The 25,073-nt window shown below is 41.3% G+C and overlaps 1 protein-coding gene across 20 annotated transcripts in view; it reads right to left on the minus strand.

The window, feature by feature from the left end:
• SUSD4 (sushi domain containing 4) overlaps positions 1-25,073 on the minus strand; it is a 148,765-nt gene that overhangs the window by 52,957 nt on the left and 70,735 nt on the right. For 16 of the 20 annotated variants that reach the window (XR_012428794.1, XR_012428795.1, XR_012428796.1 and 13 more), the window contains one exon: positions 21,767-21,979. Coding sequence is in view for 9 of the 20 variants with exons in the window: in XM_074026899.1 (XP_073883000.1) it covers positions 21,767-21,979 (213 nt within the window). In the remaining 11 variants the exon portion in view is untranslated. Of the gene's footprint in view, positions 1-18,454; positions 18,676-21,766; positions 21,980-25,073 lie in introns of all 20 variants that reach the window. The other 4 variants (XM_074026925.1, XM_074026917.1, XM_074026921.1 and 1 more) reach the window with 1 other exon arrangement.

The raw sequence follows: 25,073 nt of genomic DNA on the forward strand, positions 1-25,073 counted from the left end.
GCTCATGTTTGGTGACTCCTGGACCCTGCCCTATGCACCTCTTCCCTTGGCTGATTTAATCTATGTCCCTTCATTGTAAAAAGCCTTAGCCACAAGTAGAATTAGTTTTCCTGAGTTCTGTGAGTCTCAGTTCCTGAGTCCTAGTGAATTTTTGAACCTGATGGTGGTCTTGGGGAGCCCAGACTTATAGCTGGTATCAGAAGTGAGGGTGATCTTGGGGACTCTGAACTTAGTACCATAGAATGCTTTTTCCACTTACTATCCGCTAACATCCCTCAGGAGCACTGTTCCATATCAGTGCCGTTCCACACTTCTGCTGTTCTAAAGAACTGTCATTCCAGCACAGCTCAGAGAACACTGTCCCAACCACCACAGTGTACTCAGGATCAGGCTGAAGAAGCTGAACGAAACCAACTGAGACAAATGATTTGACCATCAACAATTAACGAAAGGCAGAGAGAATGAGGGGCAAGAATGGATGCTCTTCAGAGATGACTGGAGAGAGAGAATGCTTCATAGAATAGGAGGAACCACCATGTGGGATAGTTTCGCTTTGGGAGCAGGGCTGGTCCAGGTTGTTTCTTTTATATTTAAAGCATATTGACTCTTTGAAACCTGAAGAAGCATTGGAACCAGACACTCAAGACCTTGTGGCTTGCAGCTGAAGGTAGTTAGGCCCTGGTTTAAACCCACTGAGAAAAAGCCCCATTAAAGACACTTGGTCAAAGAAAAGTTATGATAATAAGCATGCTTCTTGTACTTAGTGTCTTTGTCTGGTGCACAGATTGGAATATTTTATTTATTTGTGGTTGACAAAGGCAATTAGTAGATTTGTATTTTATTATTTAAAGCATTCATTTCTATATTTAACACATTGAGGGCAATTATTTGTGGGTTCTTAGCTGTTCACTTAGAGGGACTGAGACTGCTATACATACTTCTAAGCACACGTAGAACATTTACAAAAAATGACCATACCTGGGCAATAAAGAAAGTCTCAAAAAAATTTCAAAAGAACGAAATTATAGAGCTTTTTTTTTTTCTGGTCACAATGAAATTAAGATAGAAATGAATAGTTAGAAAATCTCCATATGTTGGAAAACTGAGTAATACCTTTCTAAACAACCTATGAGTCCAAAAATAAATAATAAAAATGGAAAATATGTTGAACTGAGTAACAATACTACATACTGAAATACAGGCTATGCAGATAAAACTATAGCTATACTTCCCTATAAGCATAAATGTACATATTAGAAAAAGATAAATATCTAAAAATCAAGAGTATATTGCAGTTGCTTAGGTCCAGTTTGGAAACCACGTTGTTCAAGTTTTCTAGATTCTTATTTTGTTTTTTAAATTTTTCCTGCTTGTTCCATAAATTTCTAAGAGAGGAGGGGTTAAAGTTCTCACTGTGATTATGGATTTGTCCTTAAAGTTTATTAACTTTTGCTTTATATATTTTGAAGTATATTATTAGATGTATACAAATTTAGAATTATTATTAAGTATCAAAAATCAAGAATCCTGCTAGAAAGTTAGAGAAAGGACAATTAAACTCAAAGAAAACACATGGAAATAAATCACAAAAACAACAGTGAGCATTAATGAAACAGAGAAGAAACATAGATAAGACAGGATCAACAAAACCAAAAGTTAGTTCTTTGAAATAAAAAAAAATTGATAAATCACTGGTGAAACTGATCAAGAAACAAAGAGAGATAAGCACACATAACCACGTAAGAATAAAAAAAGGACACCATTACAAATTCTATATTTAAAAAAATGAGAGAATGTTACAAAAACTTTGCACCAAGAAATAAGAAAATTTAAATGGAGTTAAATTCCTAAAACAAATAAACAAAAACTGTATAATTTACCAACATGGACACAAGAAGAAACAGAAAATAGTTACACTGCTATAAAATGTTAAATAAACCGAATTCAAAATGAAAAGCCTTCCCACAAAGAAAACTCCAGGTCTAGGAGGCTTCTGAATGAATTTTACTAAATACTTAAGGAAGAAATAGCACCAGTCTGATACAAACTCTTTCAGTGTTCTATTCTGAAGGACAACACCAACTTATTTTATGAGTGCAGGCTAACCTTGATTGTAAAGCCTGACAAGAACACTACAAAGAAAGAAAAATTTAGGCCAATCCATCTTAACATAGAAGCAAAACTTAAAATATTCACAAACAAAATCCTACAACAAATAAAAAAGAAAATACATCACAAGTTGGATTTATTTCAAGAATGCTAAACTGGGTTAACGTTTGACAACCAATACGACTTGCTACATTAACGGAATAAAAAAAGTATCTTAATAGATGTGAAAAAGTATTTGATAAAATTTAACATTCATTCATATTTAAAAAAATCATAGTGAGCTAGAAATTGAAGAAAACACCCTTAACATAACAAAGAATGTATTTTTAAAGACTATAACAAAAATATTGAAAGCATTCCATTTGAGATTGAAAAGAAGACGACGAAGTTCATTCTTCCTGCTTGCATCCAGCATTACACTGGAGTTCTTAACCAAAGCAGAAGTGTAATGAAAGGAAACATAAGGTATCAGGATCACAAAGAAATTAAACTTGTATTATTCACACATCACATGAATGGGTATGGAGTAAAACCCAAAAGAATTTACACAGATAAACAGTAAAATAGTTTAGCATGTATGAATTTCTACATGTTAATTTAAAAACAAAATTTAAAATATTTATCAATGACATAAACAAATTTGAATTCCTAAGACATAAATCTAACAAAAGGCATGTAAGACATTTGTCCAGAAAACTGGAAACATTATTGAGAAAAATTGTAAAGCCCTAAATAAATTGGGGGAATATTCCATGTTCCCTGATTGAAAACCTCCATATTGTAAAAGTATTATTTCCCCTAATCTGGCCATAAACTCGATGAGTTATATTTAAAATTCAGATTTGTTTTGACAATTGACATGCTAATTCTAAAATTTGTATGGAAATACAAAAGGCCAGGAAGAACCAAGACAGTCTGGAAGAAAACTTGCTCCACCAGAATTCAAGACTTATGATAAAGCTACAGTAATTAAAACGGTATGGAACTGATGCAAAGATAGATAAAGACCAACGGACCAGAACAGAGTCCTGAAAGAGGAAATGTCTTATGACTGAGAGCAGTGGGAGAAGACAGACTTTTTAATAAATGGTGCTAGATTATATTATACACACAAATCAAGTCCAGATGGACTGCAGATCTAAACGTAAAAGTCATAATAATGATGTTCTGAGAAGATTGTATAGGAGAATGCCTTCATGAGGTCAGTATTGGAAAACATTGTTTAAAGAAGACAATAAAAAGACCAACATAGAGAAAAAGATTAATAGAGTTGACTACATTAAAATTAAGGTCTTCTGCCGGGTGCAGTGGCTCACGCCTGTAATCCCAGCACTTTGGGAGGCCGAGGCGGGCGGATCACGAGGTCAGGAGATCGAGACCATCCTGGCTAACACGGCGAAACCCCGTCTCTACTAAAAATACAAAAAATTAGCTGGGCGTGGTGGTGCGTGCCTGTAGTTCCAGCTACTCGGAGGCTGAGGCAGGAGAATGGCATGAACCCAGGAGGCGGAGCTTGCAGTGAGCCGAGATGTTGCCACTGCACTCCAGCCTGGGCGACAAAGTGAGACAGCATCTCAAAAAAAAAAAAAAAAAAAAAAATTAAGGTCTTCTGCCCAATCAAAGACACTGAAGATGCAAGTAAAAACATAAAAACAGAAGATCAGCACCTGTCACCTAGAAGTGTAGGTAAAAACTCCTAAAAATCAAAAGACAGATAACAGATAAATGGGTAAGTGAATTAAACAGGCACTTCGGAAGACAGAGAGTAACAAGCTGGCCGAAAAACACAAAAAGATGCTCAACCTCATTATTCACCATGGAAATGTACATTAAAACCAGGAGATACTACTACATACTTACCAGATGGCTAAAATATTGATAATACCAAGTGTTGGCAAGCAGTGTATTCTGCTGGTGAGGGTAAATTGGTACAACCACTTTGGAAAGAGGATAGTAGCTATTAACAAGGAACAAATGCATCTCCTATGCCTCAGCAACTCCACTCTTAGATGAATAGCCAATAGAAATGTGAGTGTGTCATTCACCAAGAGGTGTGTTCAAACATGCTCATAACAGCATTATTTGTAACAAAAGCCAATTGAAAAAAAAACACAAATTTCCATTAACATCAGAATGTTCCAATTATGGTATATTCATGTAATAGAACACAATGCAGCAATGAAAATGATAAAATCACAGTTACATGCATTAATATGCATGGATTTCATAAATGTCAAGTAATCTTTCCCCTATAATTTCTTTTTTTTTTTATTTATTATTATTATACTTAAAGTTGTAGGGTACATGTGCATAACGTGCAGGTTTGTTACATATGTATACTTGTGCCATGTTGCTGTGCTGCACCCATCAACTCATCATTTACATCAGGTATAACTCCCAATGCAATCCCTCCCCCCTCCCCATGATAGGCCCTGGTGTGTGATGTTCCCCTTCCTGAGTCCAAGTGATCTCATTGTTCAGTTCCCACCTATGAGTGAGAACATGTGGTGTTTGGTTTTCTGTTCTTGTGATAGTTTGCTAAGAATGATGGTTTCCAGCTGCATCCATGTCCCTACGAAGGATACAAACTCATCCTTTTTGATGGCTGCATAGTATTCCATGGTGTATATGTGCCACATTTTCTTAATCCAATCTGTCACTGATGGACATTTGGGTTGATTCCAAGTCTTTGCTATTGTGAATAGTGCTGCAATAAACATACGTGTGCATGTGTCTTTATAGCAGCATAATTTATAATCCTTTGGGTATATACCCAGTAATGGGATGGCTAGGTCATATGGTACATCTAGTTCTAGATCCTTGAGGAATCGCCATACTGTTTTCCATAATGGTTGAACTAGTTTACAATCCCACCAACAGTGTAAAAGTGTTCCTATTTCTCCACATCCTCTCCAGCATCTGTTGTTTCCTGACTTTTTAATGATCGCCATTCTAACTGGTGTGAGATGGTATCTCATTGTGGTTTTGATTTGCATTTCTCTGATGGCCAGTGATGATGAGCATTTTTTCATGTGTCTGTTGGCTGTATGAATGTCTTCTTTTGAGAAATGTCTGTTCATATCCTTTGCCCACTTTTGGATGGGGTTGTTTGTTTTTTTCTTGTAAATTTGTTTGAGTTCTTTGTAGGTTCTGGATATTAGCCCTTTGTCAGATGAGTAGATTGCAAAAATTTTCTCCCATTCTGTAGGTTGCCTGTTCACTCTGATGGTAGTTTCTTTTGCTGTGCAGAAGCTCTTTAGTTTAATGAGATCCCATTTGTCAATTTTGGCTTTTGCTGCCATTGCTTTTGGTGTTTTAGACATGAAGTCTTTGCCCATGCCTATGTCCTGAATGGTACTACCTAGGTTTTCCTCTAGGATTTTTATGGTATTAGGTCTAACATTTAAGTCTCTAATCCATCTTGAATTAATTTTCGTATAAGGAGTAAGGAAAGGATCCAGTTTCAGCTTTCTACTTATGGCTAGCCAATTTTCCCAGCACCATTTATTAAATAGGGAATCCTTTCCCCATTTCTTGTTTCTCTCAGGTTTGTCAAAGATCAGATGGCTGTAGATGTGTGGTATTATTTCTGAGGACTCTGTTCTGTTCCATTGGTCTATATCTCTGTTTTGGTACCAGTACCATGCTGTTTTGGTTACTGTAGCCTTGTAGTATAGTTTGAAGTCAGGTAGCGTGATGCCTCCAGCTTTGTTCTTTTGACTTAGGATTGTCTTGGAGATGCGGGCTCTTTTTTGGTTCCATATGAACTTTAAAGCAGTTTTTTCCAATTCTGTGAAGAAAGTCATTGGTAGCTTGATGGGGATGGCATTGAATCTATAAATTACCTTGGGCAGTATGGCCATTTTCACGATATTGATTCTTCCTATCCATGAGCATGGTATGTTCTTCCATTTGTTTGTGTCCTCTTTTATTTCACTGAGCAGTGGTTTGTAGTTCTCCTTGAAGAGGTCCTTTACATCCCTTGTAAGTTGGATTCCTAGGTATTTGATTCTCTTTGAAGCAATTGTGAATGGAAGTTCATTCCTGATTTGGCTCTCTGTTTGTCTGTTACTGGTGTATAAGAATGCTTGTGATTTTTGCACATTAATTTTGTATCCTGAGACTTTGCTGAAGTTGCTTATCAGCTTAAGGAGATTTTGGGCTGAGACAATGGGGTTTTCTAAATATACAATCATGTCATCTGCAAACAGGGACAATTTGACTTCTTCTTTTCCTAACTGAATACCCTTGATTTCTTTCTCTTGCCTAATTGCCCTAGCCAGAACTTCCAACACTATGTTAGGAGTGGTGAGAGAGGGCATCCCTGTCTTGTGCCAGTTTTCAAAGGGAATTTTTCCAGTTTTTGCCCATTCAGTATGATATTGGCTGTGGGTTTGTCATAAATAGCTCTTATTATTTTGAGGTACGTTCCATCAATACCGAATTTATTGAGCGTTTTTAGCATGAAGGGCTGTTGAATTTTGTCAAAAGCCTTTTCTGCATCTATTGAGATAATCATGTGGTTCTTGCCTTTGGTTCTGTTTATATGCTGGATTATGTTTATTGATTTGCGAATGTTGAACCAGCCTTGCATCCCAGGGATGAAGCCCACTTGATCATGGTGGATAAGCTTTTGGATGTGTTGCTGAATCCGGTTTGCCAGTATTTTATTGAGGATTTTTGCATCGATGTTCATCAGGGATATTGGTCTAAAATTCTCTTTTTCTGTTGTGTCTCTGCCAGGCTTTGGTATCAGGATGATGTTGGCCTCATAAAATGAGTTAGGGAGGATTCCCTCTTTTTCTATTGATTGGAATAGTTTCAGAAGGAATGGTACCAACTCCTCCTTGTACCTCTGGTAGAATTCAGCTGTGAATCCATCTGGTCCTGGACTCTTTCTGGTTGGTAGGCTATTAATTATTGCCTCAATTTCAGAGCCTGCTATTGGTCTATTCAGGGATTCAACTTCTTCCTGGTTTAGTCTTGGAAGAGTGTAAGTGTCCAGGAAATTATCCATTTCTTCTAGATTTTCCAGTTTATTTGCATAGAGGTGTTTATAGTATTCTCTGATGGTAGTTTGTATTTCTGTGGGGTCAGTGGTGATATCCCCTTTATCATTTTTAATTGCGTCGATTTGATTCTTCTCTCTTTTCTTCTTTATTAGTCTTGCTAGTGGTCTGTCAATTTTGTTGATCTTTTCAAAAAACCAACTCCTGGATTCATTGATTTTTTGGAGAGTTTTTTGTGTCTCTATCTCCTTCAGTTCTGCTCTGATCTTAGTTATTTCTTGCCTTCTGCTAGCTTTCGAATGTGTTTGCTCTTGCTTCTCTAGTTCTTTTAATTGCGATGTTAGAGTGTCAATTTTAGATCTTCCCTGCTTTCTCTTGTGGGCATTTAGTGCTATAAATTTCCCTCTACACACTGCTTTAAATGTGTCCCAGAGATTCTGGTATGTTGTATCTTTGTTCTCATTGGTTTCAAAGAACATCTTTATTTCTGCCTTCATTTCGTTATGTACCCAGTAGTCATTCAGGAGCAGGTTGTTCAGTTTCCATGTAGTTGAGCACTTTTGATTGAGTTTCTTAGTCCTGAGTTCTAGTTTGATTGCACTGTGGTCTGAGAGACAGTTTGTTATAATTTCTGTTCTTGTACATTTGCTGAGGAGTGCTTTACTTCCAATTACGTGGTCGATTTTGGAGTAAGTACGATGTGGTGCTGAGAAGAATGTATATTCTGTTGATTTGGGGTGGAGAGTTCTATAGATGTCTATTAGGTCTGCTTGCTGCAGAGATGAGTTCAATTCCTGGATATCCTTGTTAACTTTCTGTCTCGTTGATCTGTCTAATGTTGACAGTGGAGTGTTGAAGTCTCCCATTATTATTGTATTGGAGTCTAAGTCTCTTTGTAAGTCTCTAAGGACTTGCTTTATGAATCTGGGTGCTCCTGCATTGGGTGCATATATATTTAGGATAGTTAGCTCTTCCTGTTGAATTGATCCCTTTACCATTATGTAATGGCCTTCTTTGTCTCTTTTGATCTTTGATGGTTTAAAGTCTGTTTTATCAGAGACTAGTATTGCAACCCCTGCTTTTTTTTGTTCTCCATTTGCTTGGTAAATCTTCCTCCATCCCTTTATTTTGAGCCTATGTATGTCTCTGCGTGTGAGATGGGTCTCCTGAATACAGCAGACTGATGGGTCTTGACTCTTTATCCAGTTTGCCAGTCTGTGTCTTTTAATTGGAGCATTTAGTCCATTTACATTTAAGGTTAAGATTGTTATGTGTGAACTTGATCCTGCCATTATGATATTAACTGGTTATTTTGCTTGTTAGTTGATGCAGTTTCTTCCTAGCCTCGATGGTCTTTACATTTTGGCATGTTTTTGCAATGGCTGGTACTGGTTGTTCCTTTCCATGTTTAGTGCTTCCTTCAGGGTCTCTTGTAAGGCAGGCCTAGTGGTGACAAAATCTCTAAGCATTTGCTTATCTGTAAAGGATTTTATTTCTCCTTCACTTATGAAACTTAGTTTGGCTGGATATGAAATTCTGGGTTTAAAATTCTTTTCTTTAAGAATGTTGAATATTGGCCCCCACTCTCTTCTGGCTTGGAGAGTTTCTGCCGAGAGATCTGCTGTTAGTCTGATGGGCTTCCCTTTGTGGGTAACCCGACCTTTCTCTCTGGCTGCCCTTAAGATTTTTTCCTTCATTTCAACTTTGGTGAATCTGGCAATTATGTGTCTTGGAGTTGCTCTTCTCAAGGAGTATCTTTGTGGCGTTCTCTGTATTTCCTGGATTTGAATGTTGGCCTGCCCTACTAGGTTGGGGAAGTTCTCCTGGATGATATCCTGAAGAGTGTTTTCCAACTTGGTTCCATTTTCCCCCTCACTTTCAGGCACCCCAATCAGACGTAGATTTGGTCTTTTTACATAATCCCATACTTCTTGCAGGCTTTGTTCATTTCTTTTTCTTCTTTTTTCTTTTGGTTTCTCTTCTCGCTTCATTTCATTCATTTGATCCTCAATCGCAGATACTCTTTCTTCCAGTTGATCGAGTCGGTTACTGAAGCTTGTGCATTTGTCACGTATTTCTCGTGTCATGGTTTTCATCTCTTTCATTTCGTTTATGACCTTCTCTGCATTAATTACTCTAGCCATCAATTCTTCCACTTTTTTTTCAAGATTTTTAGTTTCTTTGCGCTGGGTACGTAATTCCTCCTTTAGCTCTGAGAAATTTGATGGACTGAAGCCTTCTTCTCTCATCTCGTCAAAGTCATTCTCCATCCAGCTTTGATCCGTTGCTGGCGATGAGCTGCGCTCCTTTGCCGGGGGAGATGCGCTCTTATTTTTTGAATTTCCAGCTTTTCTGCCCTGCTTTTTCCCCATCTTTGTGGTTTTATCTGCCTCTGGTCTTTGATGATGGTGATGTACTGATGGGGTTTTGGTGTAGGTGTCCTTCCTGTTTGATAGTTTTCCTTCTAACAGTCAGGACCCTCAGCTGTAGGTCTGTTGGAGATTGCTTGAGGTCCACTCCAGACCCTGTTTGCCTGGGTATCAGCAGCAGACGCTGCAGAAGATAGAATATTTCTGAACAGCGAGTGTACCTGTCTGATTCTTGCTTTGGAAGCTTCCTCTCAGGGGTGTACTCCTCCCTGTGAGGTGTGGGGTGTCAGACTGCCCCTAGTGGGGGATGTCTCCCAGTTAGGCTACTCAGGGGTCAGGGACCCACTTGAGCAGGGAGTCTGTCCCTTCTCAGATCTCAACCTCCGTGTTGGGAGATCCACTGCTCTCTTCAAAGCTGTCAGACAGAGTCGTTTGCGTCTGCAGAGGTGTCTGCTGCGTTTGTTTAGTTTACTGTGCCCTGTCCCCAGAGGAGTCTACAGAGACAGGCAGGTTTCCTTGAGCTGCTGTGAGCTCCACCCACTTCGAGCTTCCCAGCAGCTTTGTTTACCTACTTAAGCCTCAGCAATGGCGGGCGCCCCTCCTCCAGCCTCGCTGCTGCCTTGCCGGTAGATCACAGACTGCTGTGCTAGCAATGAGGGAGGCTCCGTGGGTGTGGGACCCTCCCGGCCAGGTGTGGGATATGATCTCCTGGTGTGCCTGTTTGCTTAAAGCGCAGTATTGGGGTGGGAGTTACCCGATTTTCCAGGTGTTGTGTGTCTCAGTTCCCCTGGCTAGGAAAAGGGATTCCCTTCCCCCTTGCGCTTCCCAGGTGAGGCAATGCCTCGCCCTGCTTCAGCTCTCGCTGGTCGGGCTGCAGCAGCTGACCAGCACCGATCGTCCGGCACTCCCCAGTGAGATGAACCCAGTACCTCAGTTGAAAATGCAGAAATCACCGGTCTTCTGTGTCGCTCGCGCTGGGAGTTGGAGACTGGAGCTGTTCCTATTTGGCCATCTTGCTCCGCCCCCCCCCCCCTTATAATTTCATGTATATAAACTCAAAAATAAGGCAAAAGCACATTAAACTTAAAACAGTATCATGTTTAGAAACACATCCTTCTGGGCTAGGTAATTATCATAGGAAGTGATTCTTGCTACTCTCTCCCTCTGAGAGGGAGAAGAGGGAGTGATCCAGTGGGGGCTTCTGGGGTACTAGCAATGTCCTATGTCTTCATCTGAATAATAGTGACAGTGGTGTTGCTTTGTGACAGTTCATTGGACTGTTCAGTGCTGTGTACACTTCTATATGTGTTTTATTTCATACATTTTTTAAAAGTTAAAACAACAATAAAATTTATCGAGAAAGAAGAACAAGGACATCACTGCCTATGCAGCTGTCTTTCCACCTCATCTGGAGCCTCTGGGCCTGGCAAGTAGAGAGTGCTTAACAGAATTTTGGGGAATGAACGACTAAACATATTGGGGGTGGTGCTGAAATTCTCAAAAGCATAAAACCTCAAATATTTGCCAGAAAATTTTCACAAGACAATTTGACCTCTGAATGTAGGTTATGTAGGTTGTTGGAGAAACTGGGTTTGATTCAGAGTTTTGTCCTAGAAGGCAAATCTAACCTGATTTCTTGCTTTTCTCTTAATAAACCCAATTTTAATTATTTTATCTTTAAAGAAACTTTAAGGTCACTTTCCACCTTCTGGAAAGTTCAACAATAAGGAAGTGACAGAAAGCACTTGGAGGCCAGAGGCGAACTCACAAGAAAAATAAAAGAAGGCATGTCAAATGCCCTTCTCATGGGCTGATGACTTCCAGAGGTTCTACCCCATGTCTTCATGCTCTGCTCATAGAGTGCACGTGGTAAGCATCTCAAGGAATCCTCTGAGGCTCGACAACATGAGAATCACCTGGAAATGCCTGGTAAATTCTGATTCTTTGTTGCATACAAGCATCTGAGCTTGGGACCTGGAAATGTGCCTTTTTTTATGGCTCCCCACCCCTCCCCCAGCAATTACCATGAAGTCAAACATTGAGAACCACCATGTGATGGGATATGCAAAGTCAGTCTGGGTGACCGAATAGACTGAAGAATAGCAATCAAAACTCAAAGGCTGGCTCGGAATTTAACAAGCCCTGGCCCATCTCTTAGCAGCTGTCTCCAACAAATGTAATAAAGAACAGAATCTAATCCGAGCAAGCTGGGACACCAAGGCACACCGAGGCCTCACACTCTTGCAGACCCAGCATGGGGTTCCACGGAGATCTGAATCAGTAAATAGGACTCACAAGATGCTGCCTGGAAGCCTCGGTCGGCCCCCAAACTGCTCAAAGACTGGTATGAGAGAAGATGAATTTCATCTGCAGTGGGTTTGGAAGGACCCCAGTGGGGGTAGGTCTGCATTTTTCATAACTAGCCAACATAATTCTGGATAGTTTCAGTTGCAAGCTTGTGAAAAACTGCTTTCTGGGGAAATCCCCCGTCAGTTTGGTGTTCAAGGTTGCTAACAGTCACTGCATGACCTTCCTACAGGATCTGACAAGGATCTGTGTATGTGCTGATGATGTTGTTGTTCTCCATTTGCCTGACAATTCTGGGATTCCGAGCAACTCCTTACCTCCACAGCCCTTGTACAGAAAGGGTGAGGTCTCAGCACTCATGTATGCAAGACTGCCTGAGGCAGCTGGTTCGGGAGTAACACTGCCAAGATTTGGACATTCCTTCTGTACTTATTGGGGGCTTGGTTGCACAGGCTTGAGAACCCTTGTCTGTGGCGGTCCACCTGTCATCTTGCAACCATGATAACTGTTCATTTCTGTCACTTATATTTGTGGGATCTGTCTTGACCTGACTTGATATTATTTCCTATGGATTTTTTTTCCCTTTCAAGTCTGGCCACATTTAAGTTAAATAAATCTTTTAGAAAACAAAAACTAAACTCACACGGAAGTCACAAGGGAGTGAGTACAGGAGAGCAGTGGCTTCTGTTAACAGCAGCATAAATAAGAAATGACAGTGGTCCTGGGGACAAGTAGAAGCATCCCTCTGCTCCTTCCCTTCTTAGGAGGTGGAAAATGAGGACAGAATATCTTGGGGGAAGACATGCAAATACTTGCCCTTGTGGGCATAGGCTGTCGTTTCTGATAATTCACATCTAAGGCAACAAGAAAGAAATTTTAGATGATAGAGAATGCACATGAGAAAAAAAAATTCCAAATAAAATATTTTTAAAGCATCTACCTGTTTTGATGAAGCCTCTGGAGCTGGAAGACAGCTCACTTAATATATGAGTAACTGCAAAACATGAGTATGACCACCCCACTTTTGAAAAATGTCTGCACCCCCACAGTTTCAATGAATAAAGGCGTTATCTACCAATTTTACTGCCAGCTTTAGCTTATGAGTTGAGCTGAATCTTTTAATTAAAAATTTATAATGTAATAATAATACTTAAACTCATATTGCACCTTTTTTCCCAGGAAGCTCAAATAAACTTCTTAACATCAAATTATTCATCTTTTATAGCAATCCTGGTCAGGTCTATGGGAGCCAAAATATTTTAGCGAGTACTTAAAAAATAATGCTTGATGAATGAATGATATTTTTTTTTCCTTTTTGCACTCTGCAAGAAACCGAGACAAAGAAGGGTTAAGCGTGGAAACAGTGCAAACTGGAGCTGTGGCAGGAACAGCTCCTCCTCCGTGCTCTATGCCACCATTAGCCACAATCAGGTAACCAGGGAGCCTGGGACAAAAAGCACAGGTGGAAGGGATCCCTGGTTGCACACTGAAATTACCTTGGATCCCTTGAAAAGAGATCCCTGGTTGTGCCCAGGCACAGGTTGAAATACCTATGCCTGGGCTCCCACTACCCAGAACGACTAAAATAGAGTCACTTGAAGTGGATCTCAGGCACTTTTATTTTTAAAGGTTCTGCAAGTGATCCTGACAGGCAGCCTGGGTTGCAGACCACCAGGATATAGAAAGAGCACTGGACAAGGACTCAAGACACTGGTCCAGTTCCCAGCTTTCCTGCTGTGTGACTTCTATAAGTCACTAAAGCTCTTATAGGCTTCAGTGTCTCCATCTGAAAAATGACAACACTGACATTTCTGATTCTAAGAATTAATCATCTCTAAGGATCTTTGTTGAACACTAGAGAAAATTATGTTATTCTCCCTTCTTACAAAGCAGTATCAGACCATATCCCTGAATCAGTGAGTCTCAAACATTTTTATGTGTAAGAATCAGCTGGGAGTTTTTTTTTTTTAAATGCAGATTCCTTGGCCCCACCCTTAGCATTCTAATGCAGGAGGTCTGAATATGTACTTTTCCTAAGTTCTGATGGAGGTAGTCCTTGGCACATACTTTAAGAACCAGTCCCCTTCATGAACAGATTCTTACCAAGTGTGTTGGTAACGAGATCCCTCCCTAATGGGGTATGGGCCTGGGGCCATTATAATGTGTCACCTGCCTTCCCTCCCTTCCCCTCACCTGGGAAAAATCATGTTTGGTCAGGTGAGATGACCATACTGGAAAGAAAACTCAAATTTGAATCCCAACTCTGTCACTACCAAGGAGACTATGGGCAATTCACCCTCTCAGAGCCTTCACTTTCTCATCTGTAAAATAAGGTTGTAGAACCTACTTTGCAGGGTTGCTGTAGTAATTAAAGATGATGATGTATATAGAGCATAAGCATGTTTATCGCAGCACTATTCACAATAGCCAAGATATGGAATCAACCTACGTATTCAACAGTAGATGAATGGATAAAGAAAATGTGGTACATAAATGCCATGGAATACTATTCATCCATAAAAAAGGATAAAATTTTGTCATTCACGGCAACATGGATGGAACTGGGGGACATTATTTTAAGGCTTATTTTAATAAGCCAGGAATAGAAAGTTAAACACTGCATGTTCTCACTCATATGTGGAAGCTAATACAGATTGATCTCATAGAAGTAAAAAATAGAAAAGAGGATATTAGAGGCTGGGAAGGATAGGGGAAAGGGTGGGAGAGATTTCTTAAAGAATATAAAGTCACAGCCAGATTGGGGGAATAAGTTCTAGAGTTCTATACCTCTGTAGAATAACTATGGTCAACAATAACATATTACATAGTTTCAAATCACAAGAAGGAAGATATTGAATGTTCCCAACACAAGGAAATAATAGATATTCGTGATGATGGACATGTGAATTGCCCTGATCTGACCATTACACGTATATGTATTAAAACATCACTATGTATGCCATAAATATGTATAATTATATGTCAATTTAAAAAATAAAATTAAAAATAAAACATAGGTACCCAATCCGTATGACAGACATCTCCTTAAAACACTGCAGTCTCGTTGGGGAAAGGAAAACAAGGGCAACATGCAGACTAGGAAGAGGGATACATGCTGGGGTGGGCAGGAACACCAAGGGAGGCTTTGCCTTCAGTGACTGGGGATGGGACCAGGTTCTGGACAGATGTCTACGGATGTTCCTCCCTCTCCTTCAACTGCTGCCTCTCTGAATCCCTGTCCATCTTTGTCAGCATCCCCAAAATACATGACTTTGGACAGGCAACTCAATTAACAATGCCTCATAGAGAACTCAGATTCAACTGTACTGACAATGTTAATTGTGGCCAAAGCAATGATAAGGTATGCACTAAGCCAATCAGAAATGTGGAAGGAAAGAGTACCCATTTGCTTTCCTTGTATGTAAATGATTAACAATGGAACCCAAATGTCAGCAAAAGCAGTAAAACGCCAGAAAACATGGTTCACATATACCATGAAATACTATGCAGCCATAAAAAAGAACAAGATCATGTTCTTTGCTGCAGTATGGATGGAGCTGGAGGCCATTATCCCAAGCAAACTAACACAGGAACAGAAAAACAAATACCTCATGTTCTCACTTACAAGTGAGAGCTAAACAATAACATGTGGACACAAAGTGGGGAATAACACACACCAGGAATTACTTGAGGGTGAAGAGTGGGAGAGAGGAGAGGATCAAAAACTACCTATGGGGTACTAGGCTTGTTATGTAACAAAATAATCTGTACACCAAACCTCCAAGACACACAGTTTATCTATATAACAAACCTGCACAGGTATCCTTGAACCTAAAATAAAAGTTAAAAACAAAAAGTCTGAAGAAAAAAATTAGCTGAAGGAACTCAGTGTGAATATCCATGGGCAAAGGCCCACCTGGGAGAAGATGGGACTACAGGTATACACCACCATGCCCGGCTAATTTTTTCTATTTTCAGTAGAGACAGGGTTTCGCCATGTTGGCCAGGCTGGTCTAGAACTTCTGGCTTCAAGTTGATCCACCTGCCTTGGCCTCCCAAAGTGCTGGGATTATAGGCATGAGCCACTGCAGCTGGCCTGAGAAATGCAAATCTTAACCGGACCACCTATCTAAAGGTTGTGGGGAGCATCAGGCAAAGACAGAGGCAATGGGCTCCAACACACTCATGGCCAAGTGACTAAAGAAGACAGGCAAGGAAAATGGAGCTGCCATCGGGCCTCCCTTTCATGGATGGGAATTGTCTGCTTGGATATGCAGGTAATAAATAATAACATTGAGCAAGTGCCTGGGGCTGGCCATCATATGTAGACTGTCTCAAGCGTGTCATTTATGCCTACATCTCCCTTTCAGATCAAGGAACCTCTCCCTAGGGAAGCACTGCAAGGTTGGATGAGCTTGTTCTTTGCGTTGTTAGGTGAATCTCACGAAGACGAGCCATGTTTCCCTCCACTCCATGGCCACATCTTGAAGCCTTGCTCTTCTGGTTGTGTAGGTTGGATCCAGGATTTCGAGCCAGAGCCTGTGGCTACATTGGTGGGTGTCTGCTCTCAAAACAAGGAAAACCATCCCAGGGATGGGCTTGACTTACAGAGTGTTTGTTTGTTTTTATTTTGAGGCAGAGTCTTGTTCTGTAGCTCAGGCTGGAGTACAGAGGCACAATATTGGTTCACTGCAACCTCTGCCTCCTGGATTCAAGCAATTATCATGCCTTGGCCTCTCAGAGTAGCTGGGATCATGGGCATGAGCCACCACACCTGGCTAATTTTTGTATTTTTAGTAAAGATGAGGTTTCGCCATGCTGGCCAGGCTGGTCTCAAACTCCTGGCCTCCAGTGATCCGCCCGCCTCAGCCTGTCAAAGAGCTGGGATTACAGGCGTGAGCCACTGTACCCAGCCCAGAGGTAGCTTTTGAAGGTACATTAAATGTGCAGTTTCAACAATCCTTCTATTTGACCCCCCTGTTCCTCTCCCACTCAAAGGAATTGACTGGCCAACTACAGAGGAGGAATTTCCTGAGAAAGTCTTCTGCTTAGGCAGTTCATTTTAAAAGCAACTGCTGCTCTGTGGAGGCCCCATAAGTTCTCTTAAGGACCTTATGCTGGGATTAAGAAGAGCCCTCCAGCGGTTTTAAGGTATTCTGGGAACCTATTTGTTTAAGACTCTCACTTAAACAAGCTGTCTGACAGACCTATGGGACTCCAGCTTCATGAATATACTTTATTCGCTTAATATGGATTTATCTGAAGTTTACTTAAAACCAAGTGACCAATGCAACCAGTGACTATTCTCAAAGCTGCTCAAGGAAAATGGTTAGATAAAAAGAGAAAGGGTCTTCTTCCACCTTACAGAGAAAAGCTCTATTAAAAAGTCCTTCAACATTAAAATCTCATTTCATAAAAATTGAAGTCTGCAGCAGGCTCCAGTTTAGTCTCCAAAAGCACACTCCCCCTGCAAAGAGGAAACTCAAGAAAAGAGAGTTGTCTTTCTGTACAAGGAACATATTGTCTATACCCAAAGGTGTTCAAGGAACACCCTGAATCTACCCAGGTGCTGAAGCCCTGCTAGAGGGATTTGGTTTTAAAAACGTCATAACCGCCTGATATGGTTTGGCTCTGTGTACTCACCCAAATTTCATCTAGAATTGTAATCCCCATGTGTTGAGGGAGGGACCTGGTGGGAGGTGATGGGATCAAGGGAGCGGTTTCCCCCATGCTGTTCTCATAGTAGTGAGGGAGTGTTCATGAGATCTGATGGTGTTAAAAGTGGGGGTTTTCCCTGTGTGCTCTCTCTCTCCTGCCACCATGTAAGACATACTTTGCTTCCCCTTTGCCTTCTGCCATGAGTGTAAGTTTCCTGAGGCCTCCCCAGCCATGAAGAACTGTGAGTCAATTAAACCTCTTTTCTTGATAAATTACCCAGTTTCAGGTCGTATCTTTATAGCAGTGTGAAAATGGACTAATACACCACCCTTCCCAGGAACTGAATCCTAAGGGAGGAGGAATTTGGGTGCTGTACAACATAATCTCAGAGCCTACATAAGACTCTCACCCGAACCAGGAGCTGAGTGCAATCAGTTACTTGGTTCTCTATTTAAGAAACAAAACCAAAAACTCCTATCTAGCCAGTATAGCCAATGCCATAAGGGCTGAGATGAACTCTGTAGCCCAAAAGATGGTTAAGTAAGGAAATACTTTCATCAATGATGACAACGGATTTTGGCAAGACATAGGTTGATTCTTCTCTCCTTTCTCTCATATAGTAGTTGTTTACAATATAAATGAATCCTGAATTGATTCCATTTTAGTCTCTTTAAGATGTTTACTTTTTAAACGTGCTAATTATTTATGATGTACAAACCGAAGTTCATCACCACACAAAGTCTGACTGCTACTCCTTGCAGCAAGGGCTTCAGTGAGGATGCAGCATTTTTTATCTCCTGAGGATGTATGTGTTGAGTAAGTGCTTGTAAAGTGAATTCAGGAAAGGCAATCTTGCTTCACCTCTGTCTTTTCTTGTGAAATGTAGGAAAGGGGTATATTTACTCCGGAAAAGTATCCCCAAGTAGACATAATTGAGTTGGTTTTGGAAAGGAAGCGGCCCAAATGGTGGCCAGCACCCTGGCCTTTAGTCACTGTACTTACTAGATCAGCAGCCCTGCGCCCACAGGGTGTATTTTCAGTCCTTTGCCAATTCTAGGGTCTCCTCTCCACCATATATGTCACCTCCTCTGTTCCCTGGGCCATAGACATTTTCAACCATGCTTGGGGTCATGCAGGCTCCAGTCTTGCAGAAGCAGCTTGAAGAAGCACAGCCATCTCTCAGGTTGGAGACTTTGGGGGCCATAAAGTGAATTCATTCAGTTCTGTAAATTCAGACCTTGTATAAATTGAGTTCACTTGGAAGAAGCAATTTGAATTGGAAGAAGGGGGCCATGTGAAAAAGGGGGAATGGCTGTACATGTAGCAGGATGAGGTGGGAATAAAAGAGAGGGATCTGTGCGCACCCAAGAGAACAGTTGCCCAATACCACCTTGCTTCTGTAGAGCACTTTACTGTCATAAAGCATTTTAATGGATATGAACTTAGTTTTTAAAAAATCTGCATCTCAGACAGGACTGACCCATGGCATGAAAGGAGTACAGGTAACAGTGACAAGCCTGGGGGCTGCAAAAGGTCTTTCCCTAAATTGTCATTTAACTCTGGGAAGGCTCTTACCTTATTTGAGACTCAGTTTCTCTATAGGTCAAATAAAAACTAAATTGGAATGAGGGCTTGAATTATATGATTTCTCTGAGTTCCTTCAACTTCAAACCTGGATGATGTCATTTGTTGTAACAAGGTGCTCTTGTGTAACAGATTAGAGTGGGGCTGTTGTGACATAAAGAAGCTTAGACTCAGCCTTGTAGAGGAAAAACAATGCTGGTTTGGGATTAATTCTAACCAGATTGCTTACTCATCAACTGTGTGACCTTAACAAAGTGAGTGAGCCTCTCTGAGCCTCAGTTTCCTAATCAGGAAACAATAAGACTCATTTGTAGAATTGTTGTGCATGTTAAATGAAATAGTGAATCTGAAAGCACTTTTAAACTTTAATGACCTATAACAATGTGATAAATTATTATTGTTACTATTATTACCACCATTTCAGAAATTCATTAGCCTTCTAAGAATTACTTGGCAAGGATAACAAATGAATTCAGCAGCCCTTACTATTTGCCCAGAATAAATCCTGAGCAGGGAGCATGGCTATTTACAAAGCAGTAAAAAGACATTCTGAAAGTTTAGCTTTTTCACTGCTATGTGACATCAGTGGTATAGACTTCTAGGTCTCCCTCCAGCCCCCTATAAACCACATAGAATAAAGAAAGCCTAGAGTGTTAACAATCATGACTCTCTCTACCATCAGGGCAACACAAACAATCTCTTTATACAGATCTTTCAAAGACCAACAAAATTACCATTCAGATTAAAAATAAATACATCACTGTACTTAGAAAGGCAATATCTGCTCTTCCAAACTTCCAAAAATGACTGGAGCACATCATGACTGGAATCCAAGGACCTGAACTGTCCTTTGGACACACGTGGTCTTATTTGCGGTTGCCTAATAAAAAAGCTAACTCCCTGCTGCCATGCCTATGTAGAAGACCCTCCCTGCACATCTGGGGCTGAGTGTTAAGAACTGTAAATGAATTCCATTAGATAAGTAGAGAAAAAAAGAAAAAAGAATGATACATGCAGACCAGTACAATAGAAGCCCCCTACTCTAAGGTGATTTCTCATTCCCTTCCTTGGAATGACTACATGGTACCTAGTTATGTATAGGGTTGGAAAGAAGCTTAACAGAAGGCCTTCATCTCTGGGCAATATTTAAGAAGCCTATTTTGGTTTTCTCTGTTCTCTGATGTTCCTAAACTTGACTGTTTTTAAAGCACTGGGTAACGTAGGCCAGAGGTTTTGGCAGGGAAATCTATATATATATGAACGAAGTAAACTTTAAATAGAATCTCAGGGAAACCACAGCTTGCACAGGCTGCATGAAAGAGGAAAAAATGAACTTATTTTTAAAAACCTTAACTCTTTATTATATTTATTATGGCTTTTTCTTATACCTTGAAAATAAAAGCAAAGATAGCAAGTACTTTAAGGGCAAGACACCATCTTATCCCTCCTTTACAATTTCCAGAAGGAGGAGCAAAATAGGCACTTATAAAATGCTTATCATGGCTGGGTGCCATGGCTCATGCCTGTAATCCCAGCACTTTGGGAAGCGAGGCAGGTGGATTGCATGAGCTCAGGAGTTTGAGACTAACCTGGGCAACATGGTGAAACCTCGTCTCTACAAAAAATACAAAAATTAGCTGGGCATAGTGGCGCATGCCTGTAGTCCCAAATACTTGGGAGACTGAGGTGGGAGGATCACTTGAGCCCGGTGGAGGTTGCAGTGAGCCCAGATTGTGCCACTGCACTCTAGCTTGGATGACAGAGGGAGATAGGCTCAAAAAAAAAAAAAAAAAAAAAAAGGGCTTATTAAATTATTTAAAAAGTTAAAAGTTTCATAAAGGAAATATACACTAAATCATGACAATAGTTTCCATATTATTATAAAAACTCCATTCCAAAATAAAATCAGTGTTAAAAGAAACTGAAACTAATTTCTAATGAACTCAATGAAATATAAGTTCTGTGCTTCATGGAAATTTGGGACCAGAATTAATTATTGATTCATGCCTATTCCAACTTCAGCCCTGCTGGTCTTCTGAGATTTTTCATCAACAATCTGACATTCTAATTAGTTAAACTCCATGCATTTTTAAAAAGTTTAAATGTATCCACATAAAGTAAAAACAAAAAAAAGTATATAAAGTTGTTTCAACCAACAGATGTGGGGTAATTGCCAGAAGTAAATGAATATCTTGTCACTACCAATTCATTTAGGGATAATTGCTAGAAATAAATGTCTACCTTGTCAATCTGTCACTGCTTGTCACAGTTCTTTCTTTTCCTAAATGAATCACATCTAACACAGAACTGATAAGTAGTAATTGATTTAATCCTCTGAGAAACACACATCTTCTGTATGACTAAATACGGTTTTTGCACAGTATATTTACTGCACATTTTATTGAGTAACATGAAAATGAGTGCTGAGTTGGCAGCCTAATAATAAATACCCCTAATGTTATCTGAGTTGCTCTCTTGCATTGACAAAAATGGTGATAAATTAGATTGTAACTGAGATAGAGGAAAAAAGAGTATTACTTCTAATGCAGAGATAAATTAACCCTCTATCTCAGCCCTCATTACACACTCCTGCTTTCTGGTCAGCATGCAGATGCAGCCCTGCATTAGAGAGAATAGCCCAGGGTATTGAGCTGTCACACAGTCCGGCACCCCTGTGGCCGTGCAACTTGAGCCAGGTAAGCGGCTTCCATGGAGAGGTAGGCACTTTACCTTCTTGCACACAGATGGACTTATCACTTGGGATCCAGCCTAGGGTTCCATTAAAATACTTCATACACAGTCTCTTTGTAGCGCCTTTCAGCTTGAATCCGTCTTGGCAGTGAAATCGCGTTACAGAGCCTTCAAAGAAAACCCCTCCACTGGGGGTCCTGAAGCCATTCTCGGGAACGCCAGGGTCAGCACACGCTTGAAGGTCATCGAACCCTACATCAACAAAGAGAGGAAAAGGTGCCTGTGAATATGTTCTCCCAATGCCAAGGGCCTTCCTACATAAATGGCAGACCCTGCATGATATTATACGCCTTGGACACTCCAGTTACCCCACCAACAAAGCCAAGGCCGTTTTAGTACACATTCCACTCTGCTGTTAGCTCTTTGCTCAGAAAAGCACTGAGTAGAGTTTTCTGTTCAATGGCCAAGTTAGCCTTTCAAGGAAGTTACAGTAGGAGGGAGAAGGAAACAGACAAAAAGGATTTCACATGACAAGTGCCATAAAAGATGTACAAAATGCTGAAGAGAGTCGAGGAGGGAAAAGTGGGTGGGAGAGATTCAAGGAGACGGCATCTGAGCCTAGCCTTGAGGAAGGGGTGAAATTTCAAGACAGAACTCTATGCAGGGAGGCATGGGTGGTTTTCTAATGGTGGAAATGGCATGAACAATGAATGGTTGGGGACTGGAAGATGGCAGGGTGTGTTTAGGGAGCAACAAGTGGAATGTAGTTATAACCCAGGGTATATGGTAGGGGTGGCTGGGAATGCCCTTCCTCTTTCTCTTACCCCTACTCCTATCTGCCAGGGGAATACTCACTCCTCAAGACCTATTCAAGTTTCTCCTCCACCCGGCTGCCTTTATTAATTCCACTCTCCACCTGCCTCATCCCTACTTTGTTCCACTGCTGTAGCGTGAACACAGCTCTGTGCTGAATTACCTGCAGAACAGCTGCCTCTCATCCCAGACTGTAAGTCCTCCAAGAACAAGTCCTGTGACTCCATCTTGACATCCCCAGAATCTACCACAGTGTCCTCTCTATTCAGTGCTCCATACAAATTTGCTGAATGAATAAATGAGGTTGGAGGGCAGCAGCTTGAGGGACTGATTGAAAGAGAGCCCAGAAGCTCAGGCAGGAGAGCAAGCAAGGGTATGGGTAAGGGGTGATGGGCTGAGAGCAGTGGAGACACAAGGAGGATGCTGGTGTCTGGGACACCTGGGTTCTAGGTTCCCTTTGTCAACTGACTGGATGTTGGAGTGAGGAGGAGACCCAGGAAATTTTGTGCCCAGACAGCTAGGATGAATGCAGATAAGCAAACATGGATGTCATGAGCCACGGCTAGGGCCAAGGAAAAGGGAGGGTCTGCTGTGTGCATAATGCTCCTAATGTGTCCTCAACTCTAAATGCTCCAAACTTGGGACACTTGGGTTCCAGGCTCCCCTTTTCAACTGACCAGATGTTGGGCTGAGTGAGGGATCTAAGAGATTTTGTGCCCAGACAGCTTAGATGAAGGCAGATCCCTGAAACAAACACAGATGTCATGAGCCACAGTGAGGGCCAGCGATAAGGGAGGGTCTGCTGTGTGCATAATGCTCTAACCGTGTCCTCAATGGGAGGAATGCAAACTCCAGAACAAGAAACTCCTGAGCCCTACAGAGGCATTCTACTCCATTCTCTTACTCACAAAATCAATAGACAAATCCTTACTGAATGGGTACCAAGAACAAATATACATAACTCTATGTAGATGGGGATTGGTGTGCCCATCCGTCCCCACCCTCAGCACAGCCTGCTAGTGCCAGGTCAGCCTGGACACCGTCAAGATGTGATGGGGAAGTCTCAACCCAGACCTTGGAGACAGTAAGTATCATTGGGGCTCTTGCAAGGTTTACCTGGTTTCCAGGTGATGCCCAGATATTGAACGCATAAGATATCTGGTTTTCTCTAACATACTGCACTTGCAAAAGTTCCTCAGCAGCAGGTGAATTCCCCCACCCCAGCTTTTATGTGCTTGTGTAGGATTCACTGGCTTCCCTCCCCACCTGGCTTATGATGCTAGACCGTCTACCAGAGTTGCTGTGCTGAAAGCCACACAGCACAGGGGGCATGGCACTGGCACGATGCCCAGAAGTCATTGTTACAGTGCTCACTTTGTGCAGAGGTGACAAAGAATTGGGGGGAGGGAAAAGCCGTTCGAAGGGAGGCAGGAGGAGGGCACAGCATCCACATCTGACACTTGTACTTATTAAGTAGGATCAGGTCTGATATTTCACCAAACTGATGATGCTTTTACAAAGGAGACAGCATCCAGCCTTCTCAGCCCCCCTGCTGCCGCTCTGTTGGGATTGAATACTCCGGTAGCAAGAGTTGTGTTGTAGCCCAGCAGAGGGGTATTTGAAAGTCATTAAATGATGGCTGCATTTTTTTAATTTGGGGGAAAGTATTCTAGATTATCAAGTGGTTCCTAAATGACGGATGTCAATCATTTCCTTCCATCTGGAAGGAAGGGCAATCTCATGCCCATTTTATTGCTGCTAGGTTTTCTACCTCAGTACCATCATGAATATTGAAACATGTATTTATGAATATCATGAATATTGAAACATATATTCATGATGGTACTGAGCCATGGGTTTCAGGCTCCCCTTATCAACTGACTGGATGTTGGGGTGAGGAAGAGGTTTAAGACATTTTGTGCCCAGATAGCTGGGATGAAGGCAGATAAGCAAACATGGGTGTCATGGGCCATAGCTAGGGCCAAGAATAAGGGAGGGCCTGCTGTGTACATATATTGAAACATATATTCGCGATGCTATTGAGGTGGAAAAATTAGCAGCAGTGGAATTCATGGTATTATGTAGTTTAGAAGGCCTAGAAGCACAGCTATCCAGAGCTCTGAAACCTGGGTAATCTGGACGTTTCTGGCTGTCCATAGGTGAAAGTCATTCTCTCTCACACCAAGTCAAATAGAACCAGTGTCAGCTCTCATAATGTTGGGGTGGGGCACATGTATCAGTCAATGGGTGGCAACAGAAGGGCAAGATGAGTGTGCCATAACAGAGGATGGGAACCTCTGCAAAGCACTGAGTGGGATCCTTGTGAAGAGTAGCCAGAAGGGAGGAAGGGTGCTGTGGGTGCAGGTTGGAAGGTATGGAGGTGGGAAGCTGCCCAGCACCTGTCAGTAAAGAGGTGGTTCTGCCAGCTGGGGACAGGGTGCCTGCTAGGGGTGGGGCTGTGGGGATAAAGGAAGGGAAAGAGATGGAGGCAGACTGTGGAAGCTCTGTGTTAGCTCAGTGTTTGGATTTGATG

This window comes from Macaca fascicularis, chromosome 1 (assembly GCF_037993035.2).
Source record: "Macaca fascicularis isolate 582-1 chromosome 1, T2T-MFA8v1.1".
Classification (NCBI taxonomy): Eukaryota; Metazoa; Chordata; class Mammalia; order Primates; family Cercopithecidae; genus Macaca; species Macaca fascicularis.